Raw genomic sequence first — 19,833 nt, 5'->3', positions numbered from 1 at the left:
TCTGGTAAATAATAAGAAACATTATTTTTTTAAAGCCGGGGCCCGTATTACGATGGGATGCTAATATTTATCATTAAGTTTATATGCAATGTAAAATTAAGTTTTCTGTATGAAAAATAGAAAAGTAGTACATTTTTTTAAACGCATTCAATTACAGGTTACCGGAGAAGATACTTAGATAATTTTCATACAAATAAACACATTTTCATAAATATCGAGTTTACTTAATACCGTCTAGCGGCCCAAAAGTTTAACCCGGTTTCCTGTGTCGTTTTATATATTTTAGTTCCAGTACCGAAATACGGCTTTTATTGGCAAAAAATAGTGCATGTAATTTACTTGCAATACAATTTTAATTCATTTTAAATGAAAAATGAGTGTTTATAGTATAATGTTAGTAATAAACAAGAACTATTTAACATGTAAAATTGCAAGAAAAAATTCAAAACTGCTTAACTTGTTACAAAAATACATGTTCTAAAGCTATAAATATATAGTAAAGTGAATGTATAATAATATGAACACAATAAAGAAAAAAAAATAACTTGTTAGTTGTTTGTTAACAATAAATAATATATTTTGTATAAAAAAATTTAAAGTAACAAATAAACTCAACAATGTTTTGAGCATGTCCAAATGGTTGCAGACCGGCTTGATTTCCTCCCTAGCGAGTTATATAGATCTAAATTTGTTGAAACAGAGGGAAAACATTTTTGCGAAGGCAATATTGAAGTCTAGGCATTTACGGGGCTTATGTCCTGTCGTTGGCTTGTTTAAGTCGCCACTTTACACACTGTGTAACATTCACTATACTGCCTATGTTAAAACATCCACATTTCCTAAACTCTTCCATCTGTTGGCTTTTGTGAAGTAAAAGAGCTGAAACCTTTATCGTGTGTGTGAGATTCATTCGCAAACATTTGGACATACTCAAAACATTGTTGAATCAACCAACTGGTAAAAGAAGAAGTATAAAAAATGGAAAATTGTACTCAGGCGTTGCCTAGTGAATTTGTCCAGCCGGATTGTTTACAAGCCAATGACCGGTCATAAGCCCTGTAAATGCCTAGACTTTTATAATCCCTTCTCAAAAATGTTTTCCTTCTATGTTACAGCAAATAAACTATTTTTAATTTTTAAAGCATCAACTTTGTGGTCAAACATTTTAATTACATTTATTATTTATTTATTTATTTATTTATTTATTCACACTATTTATCAAAATACGATTCCATATTCACTTTGCCCAGCTAACAAGGGTACATACCCCGTTCCAAGCTAGGCAATTACATTTTTATACATTATAATAGTTAACAAATTAATATAGAGCACAGACAAACAAAATATAAACTAATTCGGATCCACATTTTGATTCTTATACATACAGACATACACATATATACACACATGTTTATATAAATATACACATATATACACATTTATTTTCATTTATTTTTCATTTATTTATTCAGATATTTAGAACATTACAGAAAAAGACCCAATTCATTCTAAATACAATAATAGATCACAAATTACAGTAAATAATTATGTTATTAAAATAATATAACAAAATGTAAAAAGAAAAATTAAATGTTAGAAAGTGCTTTCCTAAGGGAAGGCCCACTGTCGTGAAATATGTCGACATCCGAGGCGATGCGATTAAGTAGCAAGATTGTACATACACACACACGTACATTCACCCATGCGCATACACATACATACATTCATAAAAACATAGACAATTTATTTATGCGAAACATCATGGTGGTCATCTATAAATATATTTCTTTTAAATTATTCCTTATTTTTTATATTTTATTTTTGACATCCAGTAAGGTTCTCCAATCCGTGGCATGCATCAACTTTTCTGACTCCCTACGACCAATGTCATGAAAGAGCGAGGTCAACACCTTCCGTAACTTGACAACACTCCCGTCTTTCCACGATTCTGGCAAAAGGTTATGGACCTTTCTGCCTACGTTATTGTGTTGTCTCGATGCCAGAACAGTGTTGACCCCTTCACTTAGTATCAGATCCCTATTAGAGTATCTTGTATTATGGTTGTGGTTGACGCTTGAATTAATAAGTAAACTTATCAAAAATATGCAGCGAAACGGAATAACCGTAATAAATTAATCATATGGAGCAATAATGTCAGCTGAGTTTTAATTCTGCTCATTCCTCATTTGATTAATACTGGTATTTAATCGATCGATCGATCTATAGAGTTATTAAAGACCGATAAAAATGTTTCCATCATTACTGTCCCATGTCAATGATGATTGATCCAACTCCATAACTTTGAGAATTGCCCTTGAAATATTAACGTCAATTATTTGTAATGTTATTCAATAAAACTGTCATTTAAACTTATTGCTTTTAACTGCATAAATCATTAATCATTATTTAATTACAAATTTCTTAAAATGCTGTTAAACGAACTTAACTTACTTGACCAAGGGCCAGATGCACCAAAGTTAAGTACAGTTATTTTTGCGTTTTCGTAAAAAATGACAAAATAGGTCGCATGGAAAGGGGAAGATGAAACAACTCATTATGCCAATTTTGACGAAAAAGCAATAAACCCTAAACATTTTGTGGTGTATGTGGCCCTAAGCAGAAAAAATGTACCCAATCATTCCCCTTTTTGCACTGCGTAGGTAAGCCACCTACAGCATATTTCAATCATACGTCACATTAAGAGGGTTCTCTGGTTGGACGGTCGGATTTTTAAGCATTTTTTGGGATTCTTTTATGAAAACCAATGAAGGAATAGAACTTTGGAGTTTTTATCATTTATTTATAAGTGTTTTAAGAGTATACGTATAAATTTTAAGCTAAAAATATTCATTAAAACCAAAATAACAGAAGCTCTGAAGACACCTCCCTCGAAAAAATGGACGCTCACTCCATCCACAAAATCAGCTAATTTGCTTATCTAAATCTAAAAAAATTGGCGGTGTTTTAATTATAAGCTTATTATATCCTATTTCATATATTTCTTACTATAGTATTGAGTGAGTTTCTAGAATACATATCTCAATTATCATTTCAATTATGCTTTTATATATATTCTTTTTCTGTTGATTTAAATGATACTCTTATTTAGTTTTTTTTTTAAAACTACTATAATTTACTATTAATTTGTTGATTTTAATGATACCACTATTTTGTATATTTGATTATGTGTGATTCTTAATTTGTAAAATTTAAATTTAAAAAAATATTTCTGATTATCTTTTTTGCATTGTATTCTTTGGAATTTGATTATTAATTACATATACCTTTTTTTCTAGATTGTTATTCTGTCATAATAATTTGATATATTTAATTTTACAATGTATTTTTATTGTGGCTTGACACGGGCATAGCCTAAAAAGCCTTAATAAGTTCATAAATATTTAATTTTGTAATTTTGAATGAATAAATAAATAAATCAATATCAACGGAATAGACTATTATGAAAAGAAAAATTTTAAAATTGGATTTTTGACAAATTTCTGAACAAAAAAAATCGAATTTCATGTATTTTTTTTAACTTTTTGTTAAAAAAAAAAAAAAATATTTTCAATTTTGAGATGATAAAAAATCGTTCTGTGCGTCTATATATGTTGAGTCGACCCTATAAATTTGAAGTGAATCGATCAAGCCGTTTTCGAGATATGATGGAGAAAAGTTAAAAAAACATAGTATTGAAAAAACACGTTTGAAGTACAGTTACAACTCATACCAGCGCTCCAAATACCTGCCTCTTCTAACTGCTGTATCTTACCAACATATTCTAGATATATTAGGGAAATAATTTATGCAAAAAAAAACGATTTTTTGAACCCATCAAACCAGAGAACCCCCCTTAAAGTAAGTTAAACAGTCGTCCACTTGGGGTGCAAGTAAAATAGCAATAAAATATTTAAGTTCTTCCAACTTTTAAAATCATTATTTTATTTCCACCCTGCCAGGAATCGAACATGGCATGGAACCCGCCAACCACTTCTCAACGAGGCGGGCTTATCTCCACTCCGTTTCTTTTCTCTGGATTTTTAGGTGAGAATGGCCACGCATCAAGATACGCTGCAATTGGAGTACTAATACAGTCCCCTCTATCACCATTTTCCTATCTCTGCCGGGAAGCGACTAACCTGCCGTAACTTACATTTTGTCGTTTTTGAGTCATTTATTAATTCGTAATCAGCATCTAATAAGCTATACGCGTATCCGTCTTTTTTTTCGTTACAACTGGAAGGTTGTAAATTAAATATCTATCCATGCTGCTGCATGTAACATCAAGTTTTTATCCCATAAATGATAGAAATGTTTTCAGCTTGATTTTGTTAAATATTTTTATAGGTAAAAATAAACGCCACTTGTTTTTTTTTTCACATTACAATTTGATAAATAAAGTTTCTTCAAAAAATTTGAATGGATTTTAATTCAAACTGCTTATAGAAGAACTACCTACTATTAATTTTCCCCAAAAACCGACTAAAACGCGATGAACCTTATAAAACACTGCATTTTAAAAATAACTTAAAATAACCTTTTTTGCATTATCAAGTTTTTATACTGTTTATTAGTTTTAGGGCAACATTTTGCCTGCAGTAACTAATGTGATTGTTTTTTTATTGACTTATATGATACGCTTTTTTCTCACAATTAATCGTCATTATTTTTTACTAATATCATTGTGATTTACTTGTACGAAAACTTTTTTGCGTTTTTTTCGAAAGTGGATTTTTTTAATAATGGCGATCTGTTCCGTATTTGCAGATAGAGAAATGGTTACGATGACGAATTGACAGTTTTAACCTATTTGAAAAAAGTAATACTCAAGTATTATATTTTCTCGGTTTGCAGATTCGCAGCATTCACATCGATCTGACGCCACGTTGTAAGGAAAAGAAAATAGTTGTTTTTCCAAGTTGCGTTAGCCAACAAACGTTAATATAATACAATGTAAAGTAAAGTTTAGAGTGTTAGACTTACATGTTTGTTTTACGTGATATTATTAGATAGACTATTATTCTACAACTTGTGGGAGAAGAGAATGTTTTGTCGTGCAGTTCACTTCCTTGTCTGACGTCCGTCTCCCACATAGCTAATACAGGGTGAAGCGGAGCCGACAGAGTACTTTTAAGAACCCACTGCTCAGGCTGACGTTAAGGTAACAAATGTGAGTAGTTTCATTGTATTTCTACTATCATCCCGCTTGCAATCATGAACATGGTTTGGATTGCACTACTTTGAGATATCGTTGTGCGCGTTTTGAACGAAAATAAACGTTCGGTGATCGCCACACAAAGGGTTTTTATCGACACTGTTATTCCGCACGCCATTTCGCTCCTTTCTGCTAACATGATCAAATTTTGGATTCAACAATTGGAAGAAACTAGAAGTATCAAGAGAAGGTGGACATTTAGTTCCCAGAACAGTTAAAGATCCCGAAAATACGCAGTTTAACAGAGCAGCATTTAAAGAGTTACCACGCTCATTTCGAAACCACGCAGTTGATTTAAGAATGCCACAACACACTTTGAGAAGATTTTTTGTTTCATTTCTAAACACTTGTTCGAGAATTGAGTATTTTAACCACACAAACCGCTAAAATGACTGCCATGGAATCCCTCCATAAGCAACTTTTTTCTGTATCGACGAGGCCCATTTTCATCTCTCGGGAGCTGTCAATTATTTAATAATTAGCAAAAAAAATTACCCCTGTTCTGAAAATAACTAACGTTGACCCCACAAAAGACCATTTCATTCAAATCGTGGCTATGTCCATGAAAAAGAGCCGTTAATCATGTTAAAACTTTGAAAATCGCCTCCATCAATATATTGCAGTTGACGGGCGTTATCTTATGATATTATTTTTAAGAGGCAAGGCAAAAAATAGGATTACCTACAAAAATGAAAAAAATAAATCGCTTTTCGAACTATTCATTATTTATAATTCCTCAAAACTGTTCAATTGGCTCCACTCCACCCTGTATATCGCAACGGATAATAAAAAAATAATACGATCTGAGGTGGTCCATGGCCAAATACATAACTCGTTAGATATTTTTATTACATTTTAAATACTGGTTTCTATATTCCAAATTATTTTGGAAAAATATCTGTACGCTTATTTGACATTCTTCCTGAAAAAAGTCATTAATTTTGCCCATGACTTGGAATTAAAAAGATACGCTGCAATGAGGAACTTCAGCCCTACACGAAATTGGATACAATTAATGTTTTCTTGCGTGCGGTAAAAATTAGATCATTAAATTGTACGGCAAAGTTGCTTAAAATGAACGAAAAAAATCATGAAAAATATTTTAATAAAACGCACTACTTTGTGGTGTATGAATAGAATCAATTTTCTTTATTGTTTCCATGTTTGTTTGCTAACATGTGGAACCGTGGAATAGGTGAGTATTTAGCATAGTTTGAACTATGCAAATCAACAGCAAAAGAAGTATTTTGTCTCGTCCCACGCTGTCTCACATAAAAATTCACACAATTTAAAAGTTCGGGACAGTCAAGAACTGAAATTTCCCTTTTATTACTAATACATATTAATTTTAACTGATTTAATTTTAATTTCTCGATTTTCGGGTGGGGCGGTGCCATGAGGATCAAGAGAAGGATCCGTCCAAGAATAGTCTCGAAAAATCCTGTTTTGTACTAAATAATATTCTGTTCTACCGCGGTCCATCATCGACCAATTACAGCGCGAATTCACCAGTAAAGCGGATGCATGTACTCGCGAACCAATATGCTAACAACATCGATGTCTTTAACGTGAGTCTTGTAAATTTTAAATATCAATGTATATGTTCCATATCAAATAGAACTTAATATTCTGTTCATATTGTATTTTATAACATTATGTACCTAGCTGCTTTAAACCTTGAACTGCATTTCTTTACCTTTTATTTTTTAAAACCAACTTAACTTCTAAACACAGCTCTATATTTTATCACTTTATATTTTTTTTTTTTAAATTTAAGTTGTTTATATACTCATCTTCTTTTTTTATACCAACTTCACTTCTAAACACTGTTTTATCTTTTGTTGCTTTATATTGTATTTTTTTAATTTAATGTTGTTTATATACTCATATTTTATATAACTTTCATGTATATAAAAGCCTTACGGACGTGAAAAATTAATAAAATAAAATGAATAAAAAATAAAATATATAATATCAATTTTAATATTTCGGAGGGGCAACGAGCAGTCCTATCTTGTTCTGGCAGAGTGGGTCAACGGGGAGGCGTTGACCCGCACCGAGCACTGAGTAAAGTCAGTATAGAGACATAACAGTATAAGCGGGCGGTTTAGAAAGCAGACCATAGCAGGCAAGTCTGCCGCCCGTCGCCCAACCGCCCAACCAACCGCCCAACCGCCCAACCGCCCAACCGCCTAACCACCAATCCTACAGGTGATACAGTGACATTGCACATTATCGACAATTGCAGCTTCCTATCTTTTATCTTAGACGCAGAGTAGAGATATCTATGTGAAAAACAACCAAAACCTTGGACGTGTGTTTTTGACTATTGAAAATCCTAAAAAAGGAAATCGTAAGGAGATGAGTCTGCCTCGTTGGTCAGCAACAGGCGGCGCGTTCGCCTACATGCTTAAACTTTATTTATATATATTTATATATATATATCATAGGGCACTTCATTGGTACACTAATCGCAGCGTATCTTGATCATTTTTGTTACATGAAGGTAAGATGATCAGTCTTACGCTTCAGGTACCAGTCCAGGGACTATGAAATATTTTAGTGTGAAAAAACCCATTTAAATAAATATTTCATATTAACCCTATCAGGAATCGAACCCGAGACCTCTTGCATGGTATGTCGGGGATCGAACACCACTAGGCCGACAAACTTTATGTATTATAATTTTCAATTCAATTTGTAATACCTAAATAAAACTATGTTGATTTCAATTGTTTACCGTTTATTGACTTATATCTGTATTCTAAATTAGTATTTTTCTAACTTCTTCTAATTTGAATATTATTTTAATATAACTTAATATATATGTAATATATATATATATATATATATATATATATATATATGTACTCCTGTTCTCCACTGCAATATATATGTATTATTATGTATCCCCATATATTTTCTACTAATATGTAAAAAAAAAAATTCTTTTTTCTTTCTCTTAATTCATTTGAATTTTTTGCTCCTTTTTTGTGTAAAATACATTTCTATCTTCATATTTAAAAATGCACTTCTGTTCTTTCCACTTTTATACTAATATGTAAAGATGATATTTTTGTTATTATTCTTTTTCTTCTAAAAATAATATATATATATATTTTTGCTACTTTTGTGTAAAATACATGTCAGTCTTTATTTGTATATATATGTATGTAAAAACGTGTAAAAGCTTAAAAGTCGTAAAAATAAATAAATAAATAATAGGTTTAAAGGTGTTAAACAGCGATATTTCATTGAACGGAACTTATCTAGATACCCTTCTTTTGGAGTACCAATCCAATGCCTTATGCATCACTAGGTGCGGATAGGAAAATGATGATGATGATCTCACAAGCATTAGGTAGATCACCATTTGCACATGTTAAATCGATACTTTTATTTGCAAATTTGCTTCTTAAACTTAATTTCATAATTAAATTTGTTGCAACAGAGAGGGAAAACATTTTTGAGAAGTAAATACGGAAGTCTAGGTATTTTTAGGGCTCATGAACTATCATTGGCTAGTCTAAGTGGCTACTTCACACACTGTGTAACACTCACCATTCTGCCTATGTTTGAACATCCAAATTTCTTAAATTCTTCTAACTGTTGACTTTTGTGAAGTAAAAGAGCTGAAACCTTTATTGAGATTCATCCGGCTGAACGGTTTGGTTTACCTACTAGGCAACGCCTGAAAACAATTTGCCGATTTGTAGATGTTCAAACATAGGCAGAATGGTGAATGTTACATGGTGTGTGAAGTGGCCAGATAAACCAGTCGATGACAGGTCATAAGCCCCGTAAATGCCTAGACTTCTATATTCCCTTCTCTTCCCTCTCTGTTGCATCAAATTAAAATATGAATAGCTCCCTAGGGAGGAAATCCTGCCAGTCTGCAAGAATTTGGACATACTCAAAACATTGTTGAATAAACTTCATAATGCTAACTTTACAAGGCGAACAAAAAAAACTTTTTGATTTCATGAGTAATATAAATGTATTTCTGTTTCATCGTCTTGCTCAATATCGTCGTAAAATCACTAAATGAATCATGTGCCTCCATCCCCCTCGATCCTGGATCAAGTTGAGAGCGACTATTTGTCTGGTCCATCAGTTAAAAAACCATCAACCTGCTCTTTTATCCTCAACTGTTACAACTGTAAAAGCTATCCGAAGCTTATCTCGTTTTTTTCTTGAAATATGACTGAAATAGAATGAAGAATTCAATTCTGTTATTTCAATTATCTATACGTCAAGGAAGGTCTTTCGCTCGTCGGTGGTCTTGCAGTTCATATAATATTTTGTCCGTCTCCGGAACCACATTTTCAACCCATGATCAAGGCATCCTTTATTTTTGTGTCCATGTTTCCACTCCATTTAGTGCAATGGAGAAAATAAGATATTTATAAACACGAAAATTACAGTGTTAAATCTCGTACAGAACACCCAAAAAGGGCGATTTCCTCTGCGAGACAACACGATACGAGTAAAAGTAAAAAAAAACGAGTCACTTTTGAATATTAAACGCAGTACCGCGTAATTTAATTTAAAATATTTTACAGCATTCACCAAAGGTAAACTTTCTACTTTTACAACTTTTGTAAAATGACAAATTATGTGTCAATTTTAGGGTCAACAATACTGACATAGACCGTGACCCGGGTGTCAAAACATCCCACGCAAGTAAGACAGCTTGATATTTAATATGTCAATTGTTGGATGCATTTAATTCAATGTTATTTAGAAGTAAGAATAATTTTGAAGCAATAAATACGAATACAAATAGCTGTAATTCTATAATGTATTATCCTGGTTGGTAACTTTACTGTTTCCAAAAGTCACCGCTTGCTTTATGAAATTTAATTCATTTGTATCATTTTCTAACTGTCACTAGTACGGCGAGTATTTCATTACTCTACGAACTTCCTGGTACTAATTCTCACCAGAGAATATTGGAATATAAATAACGAGACACGAGAAAATTATCTCTCGGTGCTAAATTCTTATTGTCCGCCCTCGTAATTCTAACCTTTGAAGACATAATTCTAAACTTTCTGATCTCTGATCCGCAGATAAATAATCACGTTAGTCAATATAGAATTTAGGTACTGACCACAAAGATAGAGATCATGAAAATCCAAGGAAATATCAACACTACACACCCACATTCCTCGAGTAAGATAACGTATTGTTAGACGAGTATTAACCGTTAAAATTTCACGAATTATACGTTTCATTTATTCGTTATTACATAAATAACATAGACCCAGGATGCCATTACTTATCTACATAATTCTCTGTCATTTGTTTTACCTTGCTGTGTCGCTTTAAACAAAATCATAAAGCAGTTAGGGTTAATTTAAATATTAGTAAATACAGGTATCAAGCATCGACATTCACATTCACATCGAGTCTTCACACTTCACACACCCGAAACAGTTTTAAAGACCTCTTAAGGGCCTTTTTATCAGCTTTCCTCATACTTGAGAGTGGGTATATTCATATAAAGTTTTAAATAACAAAATATATTCCACCGAACTGTTATCCCTTATACAATAATTTTAGAATACCCAGATTCGGGAATATTTATTGTACAGCGATCTTTCACAAAAATGGCGCTATATAAATTATCCGCATTAATAATCATTTCGATAGCAGATTAACACAACCTTTTTACCATCGCTGCAACGATTAAATCTGGTTTAAGAATGATTAATATTATTATAACTTTAGTATTAACAAGTATTATCAATAACTTTAGTATGATAGACTTTTCAAGAAAACTAAATATTATTTTTTATAACATTTGGAAATTGCGATAGATGCGTTACACAAGCGAAATTTTTAAGTATTCCTCTTCCTACTTTTTCCATTCTTTTTTCCTTCCCTGTTTTCCCATCCCTATTGAACTATATGTATGTTTTGTTTTTTTATATTATTGTTCCTACGTGGAACCCGTAATTCGGCTAATTATTTGTTGAAAATTAATTTTTAAAAACGTTACGAGTATAATGAAAATACTCGTCAAAAAAAGTTTATTTTAATATATTTATAAAAAGGGATTTCACAAAAAACGATTTTAAATTAATTAAACTCTGCGATTGCTACTTTCAATGTGATTTTTGTACGAACAGGTTGTGTCGGATATTTTATTTTTTACTAATGACTATATTGCCATTAAATCTTCAAAGTTCATAAAAACGTATGCGATAATATGCATCAGAAAACAGAACAAGTTTTAGTCGCCTGCGCCTATCCCACAGTAAACACAAGTGATAAATAAAATTTATCTCTGCAAGATTTCTATTTGGAATGATATAAATCTATGCACATAAACATATCGCGATAAAAGTTTAAATATGTCTATTATTTGTGATTAGTACCATGCTTTATACAATGGTAAATAATATAACTAACCAAACTGTTTGTATTTTGTAAGGAATATTACAGTTTACCTTTTCAGACCCGAATTGATTCCTCTGGACATAAAAAAATCATTTTTACGCATATGTGGAATTGATTTAAAAATATTGGATATTTTTAATGTTATTTTGGTCTTTCATACTTTACTAATTATTTATCGTTGAATTTTTTAAACAATGGGTCTCAAACAGATAATCAACTAGCACAATTAATTTAAAATATGTTATTATCTTACGATATATGTTTATTCAATAAAATTAACTTTATTTGACTGAAATATGTTTAAAACTTACATATCATTTATACGGGCGACAGAAATTCGCTCCACAACAAACAAACCAGCCAGGAGCCAGCTGTCAAGGTTAAAAACGAACTTTTCAGTATAATGCTGATTACCGACGTATACAAAAATAAATAGAAAATTTTGGTAGGCACGAGAGTAAAAAAATAAGGGTATATTTAGGTATGGGTGCAAGTGAGATAAAGCGTGGTAATTCTATTTTATATAAATATAATATTTAATAACTTATTCCTCGTTATTGCCGATTGTGAATCGGGTTGTGGTTCCGTGGCTAGTATTAAAAACTCAAGGATGTCCTAGGTTCGAACCCCACTTTACCTTAACATTATTTTCATTTTCTAATAATGAGTTATTTACAAGTCGATAAAAATAGCCACCAAAATCAAATCATTTTTTGATTTTCTCTTTTTCATTTATATTTTTTTCTCATGTATATTCAAAATTATATAACTTCAAATTACTAAATAACTATAACAGTGTAAGCACAAGAGCCAGTCTCTTTTTTGGAAAAGTTACAACGGTAAGATTAACTTAATATATAAAAGTAACTCTCATTAAATACATTTTTGCTATTTTCTTAGGTTAACCTTTTCTTTTATTTCTTTCCTATTTTATTTACATTCTTAATTTTAATCCATTCTTAATTTTTAGATCTTAATTTTAATGGGTACTTTTAATTTTCTTGTTATTTTTATTTTTTCTGTAGATTTGAATTGAAATTTTCGAATTACTTTGTTTTATTATTTATCTGGTTTTGATTACATTTATGAGCACACACTATTTACATATGTGTTTATATTTAATTCCTATATTTAAAATATATCCAAGTAAATGGCTAATCTTTAATTTTAATTTTATTGTTTTACTCTATTTTCGTACTTTTCAAAAAATATTTCTTTAAACCATTTTTATCTAGTTTTGTTGAGTTTTTTTCTTCTTTTCAACGCATCAAAAACAAAATAATATATGTTCATTATTTTATACGCATCAAGTATTATGTCTGTACTCTTTTATTTGATTATAAATTAAAACTTATGTCTGAGCACCCGATGACAAACTATTATTGAATAGTTTATCGGGACAAAATATATTTTAACACTTTGTTTTCTTTATAATGTATTAATATTGTAATAATGTGTATGTTTTATTGAATAAAGACTGAAAAAAAAGAATATAATAGAAAAAAAAACATGTATCATTTCAAAAATAAATAAAAAAGGAAGTTTAACTCTCGTTCATAATACGTCGATTTCATTATAGCATTCATACTGCGGCATTTATTTTGGCGACTATAATCATTGGCCTTAATTCCGAAGTGATTTATTAGCGAATCAGAACTAACAAACCTTCCTTTCCATATTCGCAATATACTCCAAGAGAAGCGTGGGATGTAAGAATGCAAAATGTATGCATTCACGTCAGGTAGATATATTTTTAGCGAGTCGCAAGGATTGATTGATTAAGCAACATTCCTCACGAGTACCTTCATTAATAAGTTATCACGAATTCAAAGGAAAACGACGCGAGCAAATTGCAACATTTCGAATAAAAACAATAGATTTCCAACTGACTCATTCGCAAAGCATAAACCCGTTTTAAATATTTATTGGTGTTAAGTCTTAATTATTTAACTTTGTCCAGTAAAAAAATTAAATATTATTTGGTTTTTCCATTTAGTTTTTCCATTTAGTTTTTCTGCTTGGTTTTTCTCTCTATCTATCCTCGCCTCTGTTGTATACACCATGATTTGGTCTGACACACGTTTTGTATATCCGAATTATGTTTCCAATAATCATGTGTTCATTGTACTATACGACATTTCTTAGGCATCCAGATGTTTACTAACTGAGATGGATATGTTCTCATCATCACTATGGCAGCATCATCTGCATGGCACGTGATGTTAAAGACCTTATCTCCCTTAGTAGATTCATTACTTTTTTTAAATTCTTAAAATCTTTTTTTTATATATTTATTCTGCTTGTGTAAGAAAAGGTTTTTGGCGTATATATTGTTATGCTATATTTAGTTATAAAGGTTCCAAACTTGCTTTGTTTCTTTGTTGTCCTCAATATGTGCTATTTTCTACATGTAAATATTCTTTATGTCCCGAATTGAGTTGCTGTAACTCCTGGGAATGTAATTCAACGTATTATACTTGTAAAATACTTTGTATTATATGATTTATAAATAAAAAAAATAAAAATTTATTTAAAACATGCCTTAAATAAATGAAAACAAACAAACCAGCCTGAAGCCAGCCGTCAAACTAAAAATAGAACATTTCGGTTTAATGCCGGCAACTAACATAATCAGAAAAAATGGAGAAATTCTTAGGGATACCGGTAATTTTTGAAAAATCTCACCGCTTTTTAATGTTCGTAAGTACGTGAGTAAATAAATCTTAAATTTCGTGTATACAAATATTAAAATGAACACCCGAGCTGTGCCTCGATTATGAACGCTATCTTTATCTGTGTATATCGAGACGGTATACTTAACATCTGTACTATCTGTATCTTACCTCGGTAGGTTCTACCTACTTTCTATATCGACATCATATGATCGAAATAAGCCAATAAATGACTTTGGTTGTATTCTCATTTACATTTTAAATAGGCTTCTTTGATTCAAAGTGCCCACTTCAAAGCGATTATAAGATCCTATAAATCCCAATTCAAGCAAAAAATGCTCGCTTGAACATTATTTTTATATGACTTTTAACAATTACCAAAACGATATGCTTAACGATCGTCTGCATTTATCTACTGAGGTAGTGCGTAGCGATTACAAAGCCGGCTCTCGATACGTTCTGTCAGAAAGATAGTAAAAGAGGTGGAAAAAAGATAATAAATAAATTTATTTTTTTACAGCGGTAACTTTCTAACTATAGGACAGAACCTAACGAGATTATTTTTGCATCTAGCCGCTCGTTTCTCATAATCTGACAGTTATGTCGGAATACAATTCGACTTCAAAATTTACTTACTTCTCTCTCATATTTTTGATAGGCTTTAAAAAAAAAGTGCCAACCTCAAAATGATTAAAAATTTAAATACATCGTAATTCAAGAAAAACTTGCGTAGACAAACATATGGAGGGGTTCTAGACCCGTCAATATAAACCGATGTACTTACATCAAAACTTGATGGTGGGGGGGGGGTATCAATAGTATATCTTTGCAGTCGGTCGGGAGAGTTTTATCTTCAACTATGACGTAATATTAAAGCTATGTCATTTTAGAGCGTAGATATGTGTACGGTGACGTATGCTTCCCCTTGTTTCATATCGATGTACCCACCCAAAACTTGAAGGTGGGGGGTCGGTAGTATATCTTTGTAATCGCTAGAGCGAATTTATCTTCAACTATACCGTCAAGGTGAAGGTATGCCGTCTTTATCTTCCCATCATAATCGAGGCCCTGGGGTGCTATTTTGATTATTATCTGCTTCATATATGCCGACACTGGTGATTAAACGTCAAATGATGTATAAAACTGTTTAAAAACGGAAAAAGAAACTAATACGGTTTAGCCAATTAAACCTAATTAAGTGTTTTGGATAATACTTAAGATCGCAGTAATGTTCTAAATGAAAATCATCATGTTTAGTTTCACGTATTCTTATTTATTTGACGTTTAATCATCAGTCTGGCTATATATGAAGCAAAGCGTAATCGCATGCGAAAAGTAAAAATCCACAAATTAACCACTCTATAGGGGGTAAAAGATTCGGAATAGCACCCCACGACTATTCCAAACGCTCTCACGGCCGGCCGTAGATAATGCTGTTATACCGCGTATTCAGTACGTTAATAAGCGCTACAAAAGCATTTTCTACGCCCGCAAAAGCTTTCAGAATAGCAGCCCTGGAAAGGTATCGAATCCTAACTGTCGAGTTTTATATTTGAAATCGAGTCTTATACATATAAAAAAATATGACTTATGTGTATAAATAATCAACACGGTTTTGAGTATGTTCAAATGTTTGTAGACAGACTGGACTACTTTCCTAGGGAGTTACTACGTTCTTAATTTGTTGCAACAGAGAGGGAAAACCATTTTTGGGAAGGGAATATATAATTCTTTACTGGACCTTTCATTGGCTGGTTTAAGTGGCCTAAATCAAGGTTTCTGCTCATTTACTTCACAAAGTAAACAGATGGAAGAGTTAAGAAAATGTGGATGTGCAAACTTAGGCAGAATGGTGAATATTACACAGTGTGTAGAGTGGCCATAACTAAACATAGTTTTTACTTTCATCCGTGTTTGCAATATACTTATGAGAAAAAATGACAATATTCGACAAAGGCCCTCCATATAATTTTCCAAAAGCACAGTGAAAGTATTGAATTAAAATCGTGATATGTGAAATTTCAAAAATTTAAAATTGTAAAATAGTAACTCGTTTATTGTCAAAAAAACATTGCTCTTTTGTTAAAGTGAAACCGATAGGAAGACCCACGGTCTTTAAAATGGTTTTCCGGGATGTGGAGGAAGTACTTTCACTGTGCCCATAAGACATGAAGGGTTTTGATGATGGCGATGAAACACCACAGGCTTTTTAGAATATGGATTTCTCATTAAGTTCATTTTTTTTATTTATTTGATTTATTTTTGTCCATAAGTTAAAGAGATCGAATCGAAGAAATATTAACAGTTGTGCCAAGCAAAACATGGTCGTGAAACTTGTGACTAGATTCTGTGCCTGAAGTAATATATGTACTACTTATATACTTGATATGTCATGAGATTTACAATCGTGGTCAACTGAAATGGTTCTTGTCGCAGATATTAACGAGAAGGCGGTGGTCAGATTCAGCGTCTTTGTGTTCCGTGTTCAGAACTGCCATTTAAGAATAATGTATTCGCGAGCAAAGACACTGCTCTTAATAAAGTTTTTACGATCCAACGCGGGGTTTTAAAATAAAGGCCAGTCGATGAACTTGAACTTCAAACATCAAAAGGAATGGAAGAAAGACGCCACGTCCAGGACCCCCTGAACGAGAAATTTGATTGGTCAAATCATTTGCCAAACGAAATTACAAAATAAAAAGAAAACTTTTTGAAACACTCTAAAAATGAAACATTTATCAGTGAAAATTAATTTATGTTCCTTTTAATATATTTATGTTAATAGCGTAAGATGGTAAGACGGCCAACTGTAAAACTGGCGTCGCGGGTTCGACTTCCGTCAGTTGCAAGAAAAAAATTCAAGAAATATATTTTGGTGTTGTGGTATTTTTTCCTTCCATATTCCCTCTTTCGTACCTGCTGACAAGCCTCTAAATAGAGGCTTATCAGGTTATTAAAAAAAAAAAAAGTAAATCTCGCATCGGTAAATTTTTTGTTTTTATTTTATTTGTTTGTTTAATCTTGTTTTAGTTGCATTTATGAGCATTCATTAATTTTCTTGGTTTTTAGCAATCCTTAATGCTTTAGAATTAAGACCGTAATAAATGTAGGTATTTGTTAATTCTTCCATTTCACTGTATTTTTTTATACTTTGTAATTATTTTAAGCTATTTCATATTGTTTTAGTTGAGGTTTTATTTGTGTCTGGCTGTTATTTTGGGTTTTTCCTTGCTTTCATAATAAACCATTTATCAAAATAGCAAAACAATAAAGATACGCCATTGGTAAATATCAAGCGTGTAAAAAAATCATTGCTCGAGTGTCATTATCCAGGGAGAAAACACTGAAATACGTTTGAATGAAGAAAAGTGAGACCGCGTTTCTTTTTAATGGGGAGTGTTGGTACTTGCCTTAGCGCCGCCGTGTAGTCGAGCGTCTCCCGCAGAGTCAGGTTAGGGAAGAAGATGTCCTGCTGCAGCACGTAGCAGATGTGTCGCCGCCATCGCTTGCACAGGCGCTCCCCGTTCAGGGACACCACGCCGGCCTGCACGCGCCGCCGGCCCGCCAGCACGTCGAGCAGCGTGGTCTTGCCGCCGCCGCTGGGGCCCAGCACGGCCAGCACGCCGCCGGGCCGCGCCGCGCCGCTGACGCCGCGCAGCACGCAGCGCGCGCCGGCGGACGCGCGCACGCCCCGCCACGTCACCACGGCTCCGCAACTCCTAAAAAGAAACAAATCGAAATCAAATTAAAGTAAAAGAACACTTCTTCACTATGTGTCCAAGCGGATGACGAATAATGTTATGTGTGTGGAAAAGATCCAGAACTCTGGACGAGTGTTTTCGACTGTGATCTCGGGTAAAAGCCCTAAATAAAGAAATCGAGTGTAAATAAGTCCGTCTCGTTGTGAAGTGTTTGAGGCGTTCGCCTACCATTCGTGAGGTCCTGGGTTCGATTCCTGTCACGGTTGACGTGAAATATAAAACAGTGTTTTGAGCATGTTCAAATATTTGCAGACAGGTTGTATTTCCTCCCAAGCAAGATATTCCGATCTAAATTTGTTGCAACAGAGAGGAAAAAAAAATTTTGGAAATATCGAAGCCTAGGCACTAACAGGGCTTATGACCTGTCATTGGGTGGTTTTCAGCCAGATGAATCTCACTCACATGATAAAGGTTTTAGCTCCTTTACTTCACAAAAGTCGACAGATACAAGAGTTGAGGAACTGTGGATGTTCAAACATGGGCAGAATGGTGAATGCTACACAGTGTATACATGTAATGTAAATAATATATGTAAATAAAGATACAATTATGTGTTAGGAATAGAACCAGGACCCTGGACACGTATTTTTGACTCGATGGCTACTCCCACAAAAAAATCCCACATTGTGGTTTGATTTCGGACACAAAATTGTACCTATTATTCATCTGCACGACACGGAAAGTGAGAGAGAAGGGGTTGGAAATTGTTATATTTTACAGGTCCCTTACAGGGGCGAATCGTCTAAAAAAGCGATTATGCACAGATTGTCATTATATTTGACTTTCGATAATATTTATTTATATTTTTTAGTAACTATGTTTATGGGAAAATAAATAAAATAATTTTAATTTATTACAAACCACCACCACCGTTTACATCTTCCTACAAAAAAATATGTATGAAGGGCGGCCAGTGCCCATCCCTTTCTCAATGATCGATGAAACTAAACGATTACCTTAGCTTATTCCTTCATACAAAAAAGTACACTATATTTTACATCTTTAATCCAGTTGTGGTTTTTTGGGACTAAAACAAGCTTGCAAATTACAAATGAAAGTAGTTACGCAGAAACCAGCCAGGCATATAAAAGGGATACTGAGATAATAGCACGTTTGTAAAAACAGTGAATTTACAAAACAGTAGAAATGATTTGACTTAGGCAAATTATAAATAATGAATGCATTAGTTTTTTTTATATATTACAAACAAGAATTAAATTATGTATTTGACCAGTTTGAATTATTTTAAAAGTACCGTAAGATTTTTCAAGTATTGCGGGTGTTTTCAGCAAATTGGGAAATGCCGATTTTGTGGTCGACTATTTTCAGAAGGTGATTATTACACTTTTTTGTATGAATTAACCTAACTGCACCCGATGACCCGATAACACCAAAATCGATTTTTTTCAAAATTGTGGACTGGCTGTTTTCTTCATAACTACAATCAAATATTATTTTACGATTCTCTATTTGGAAACTAGTATTTCTAACATTATTCCCGAAGGACTATTTTTCTTTGATAAGATACCGTTGACATACTATGTATCACATGAAATATGTGGCGTTCGAAGTGACCGTTTTTGTCATTATTCATTTTAAATGGTATCGGCCAGGACTCAGTGTTAACATTTCAGTCATAATGGAAATATCTTCTGAATGTCACTATTGTCAATTCGGCATTTTTTTCATAAACGTTTGTACATTAAAATAGTTTAGAATAAAGTTACGTATATCGCGAAGTTAGCAATGTTTTTTTTTGTTTGAGTTGATTTTCACAGAA

General features: G+C 32.6%; 1 protein-coding gene across 1 annotated transcript in view; it reads right to left on the bottom strand.

The window, feature by feature from the left end:
- The window catches only part of E23 (ABC transporter G family member E23), a 144,007-nt gene that overhangs the window by 31,707 nt on the left and 92,467 nt on the right, over nucleotides 1-19,833 (bottom strand). Inside the window, exon 2 of the mRNA XM_088238659.1 lies at nucleotides 17,703-18,011. Coding sequence (XP_088094785.1) covers nucleotides 17,703-18,011 — 309 coding nt within the window. The remainder of the gene's footprint in view (nucleotides 1-17,702; nucleotides 18,012-19,833) is intronic.

The sequence above is a fragment of the Micrasema longulum genome, unplaced genomic scaffold, assembly GCF_059751315.1.
Source record: "Micrasema longulum isolate JH-2025_06_02 unplaced genomic scaffold, ASM5975131v1 h1tg000112l, whole genome shotgun sequence".
Taxonomy (NCBI): Eukaryota; Metazoa; Arthropoda; class Insecta; order Trichoptera; family Brachycentridae; genus Micrasema; species Micrasema longulum.
The sequence above is the reverse complement of the archived record's forward strand: the minus strand, read 5'-3'. Positions and strand labels throughout refer to the sequence as shown.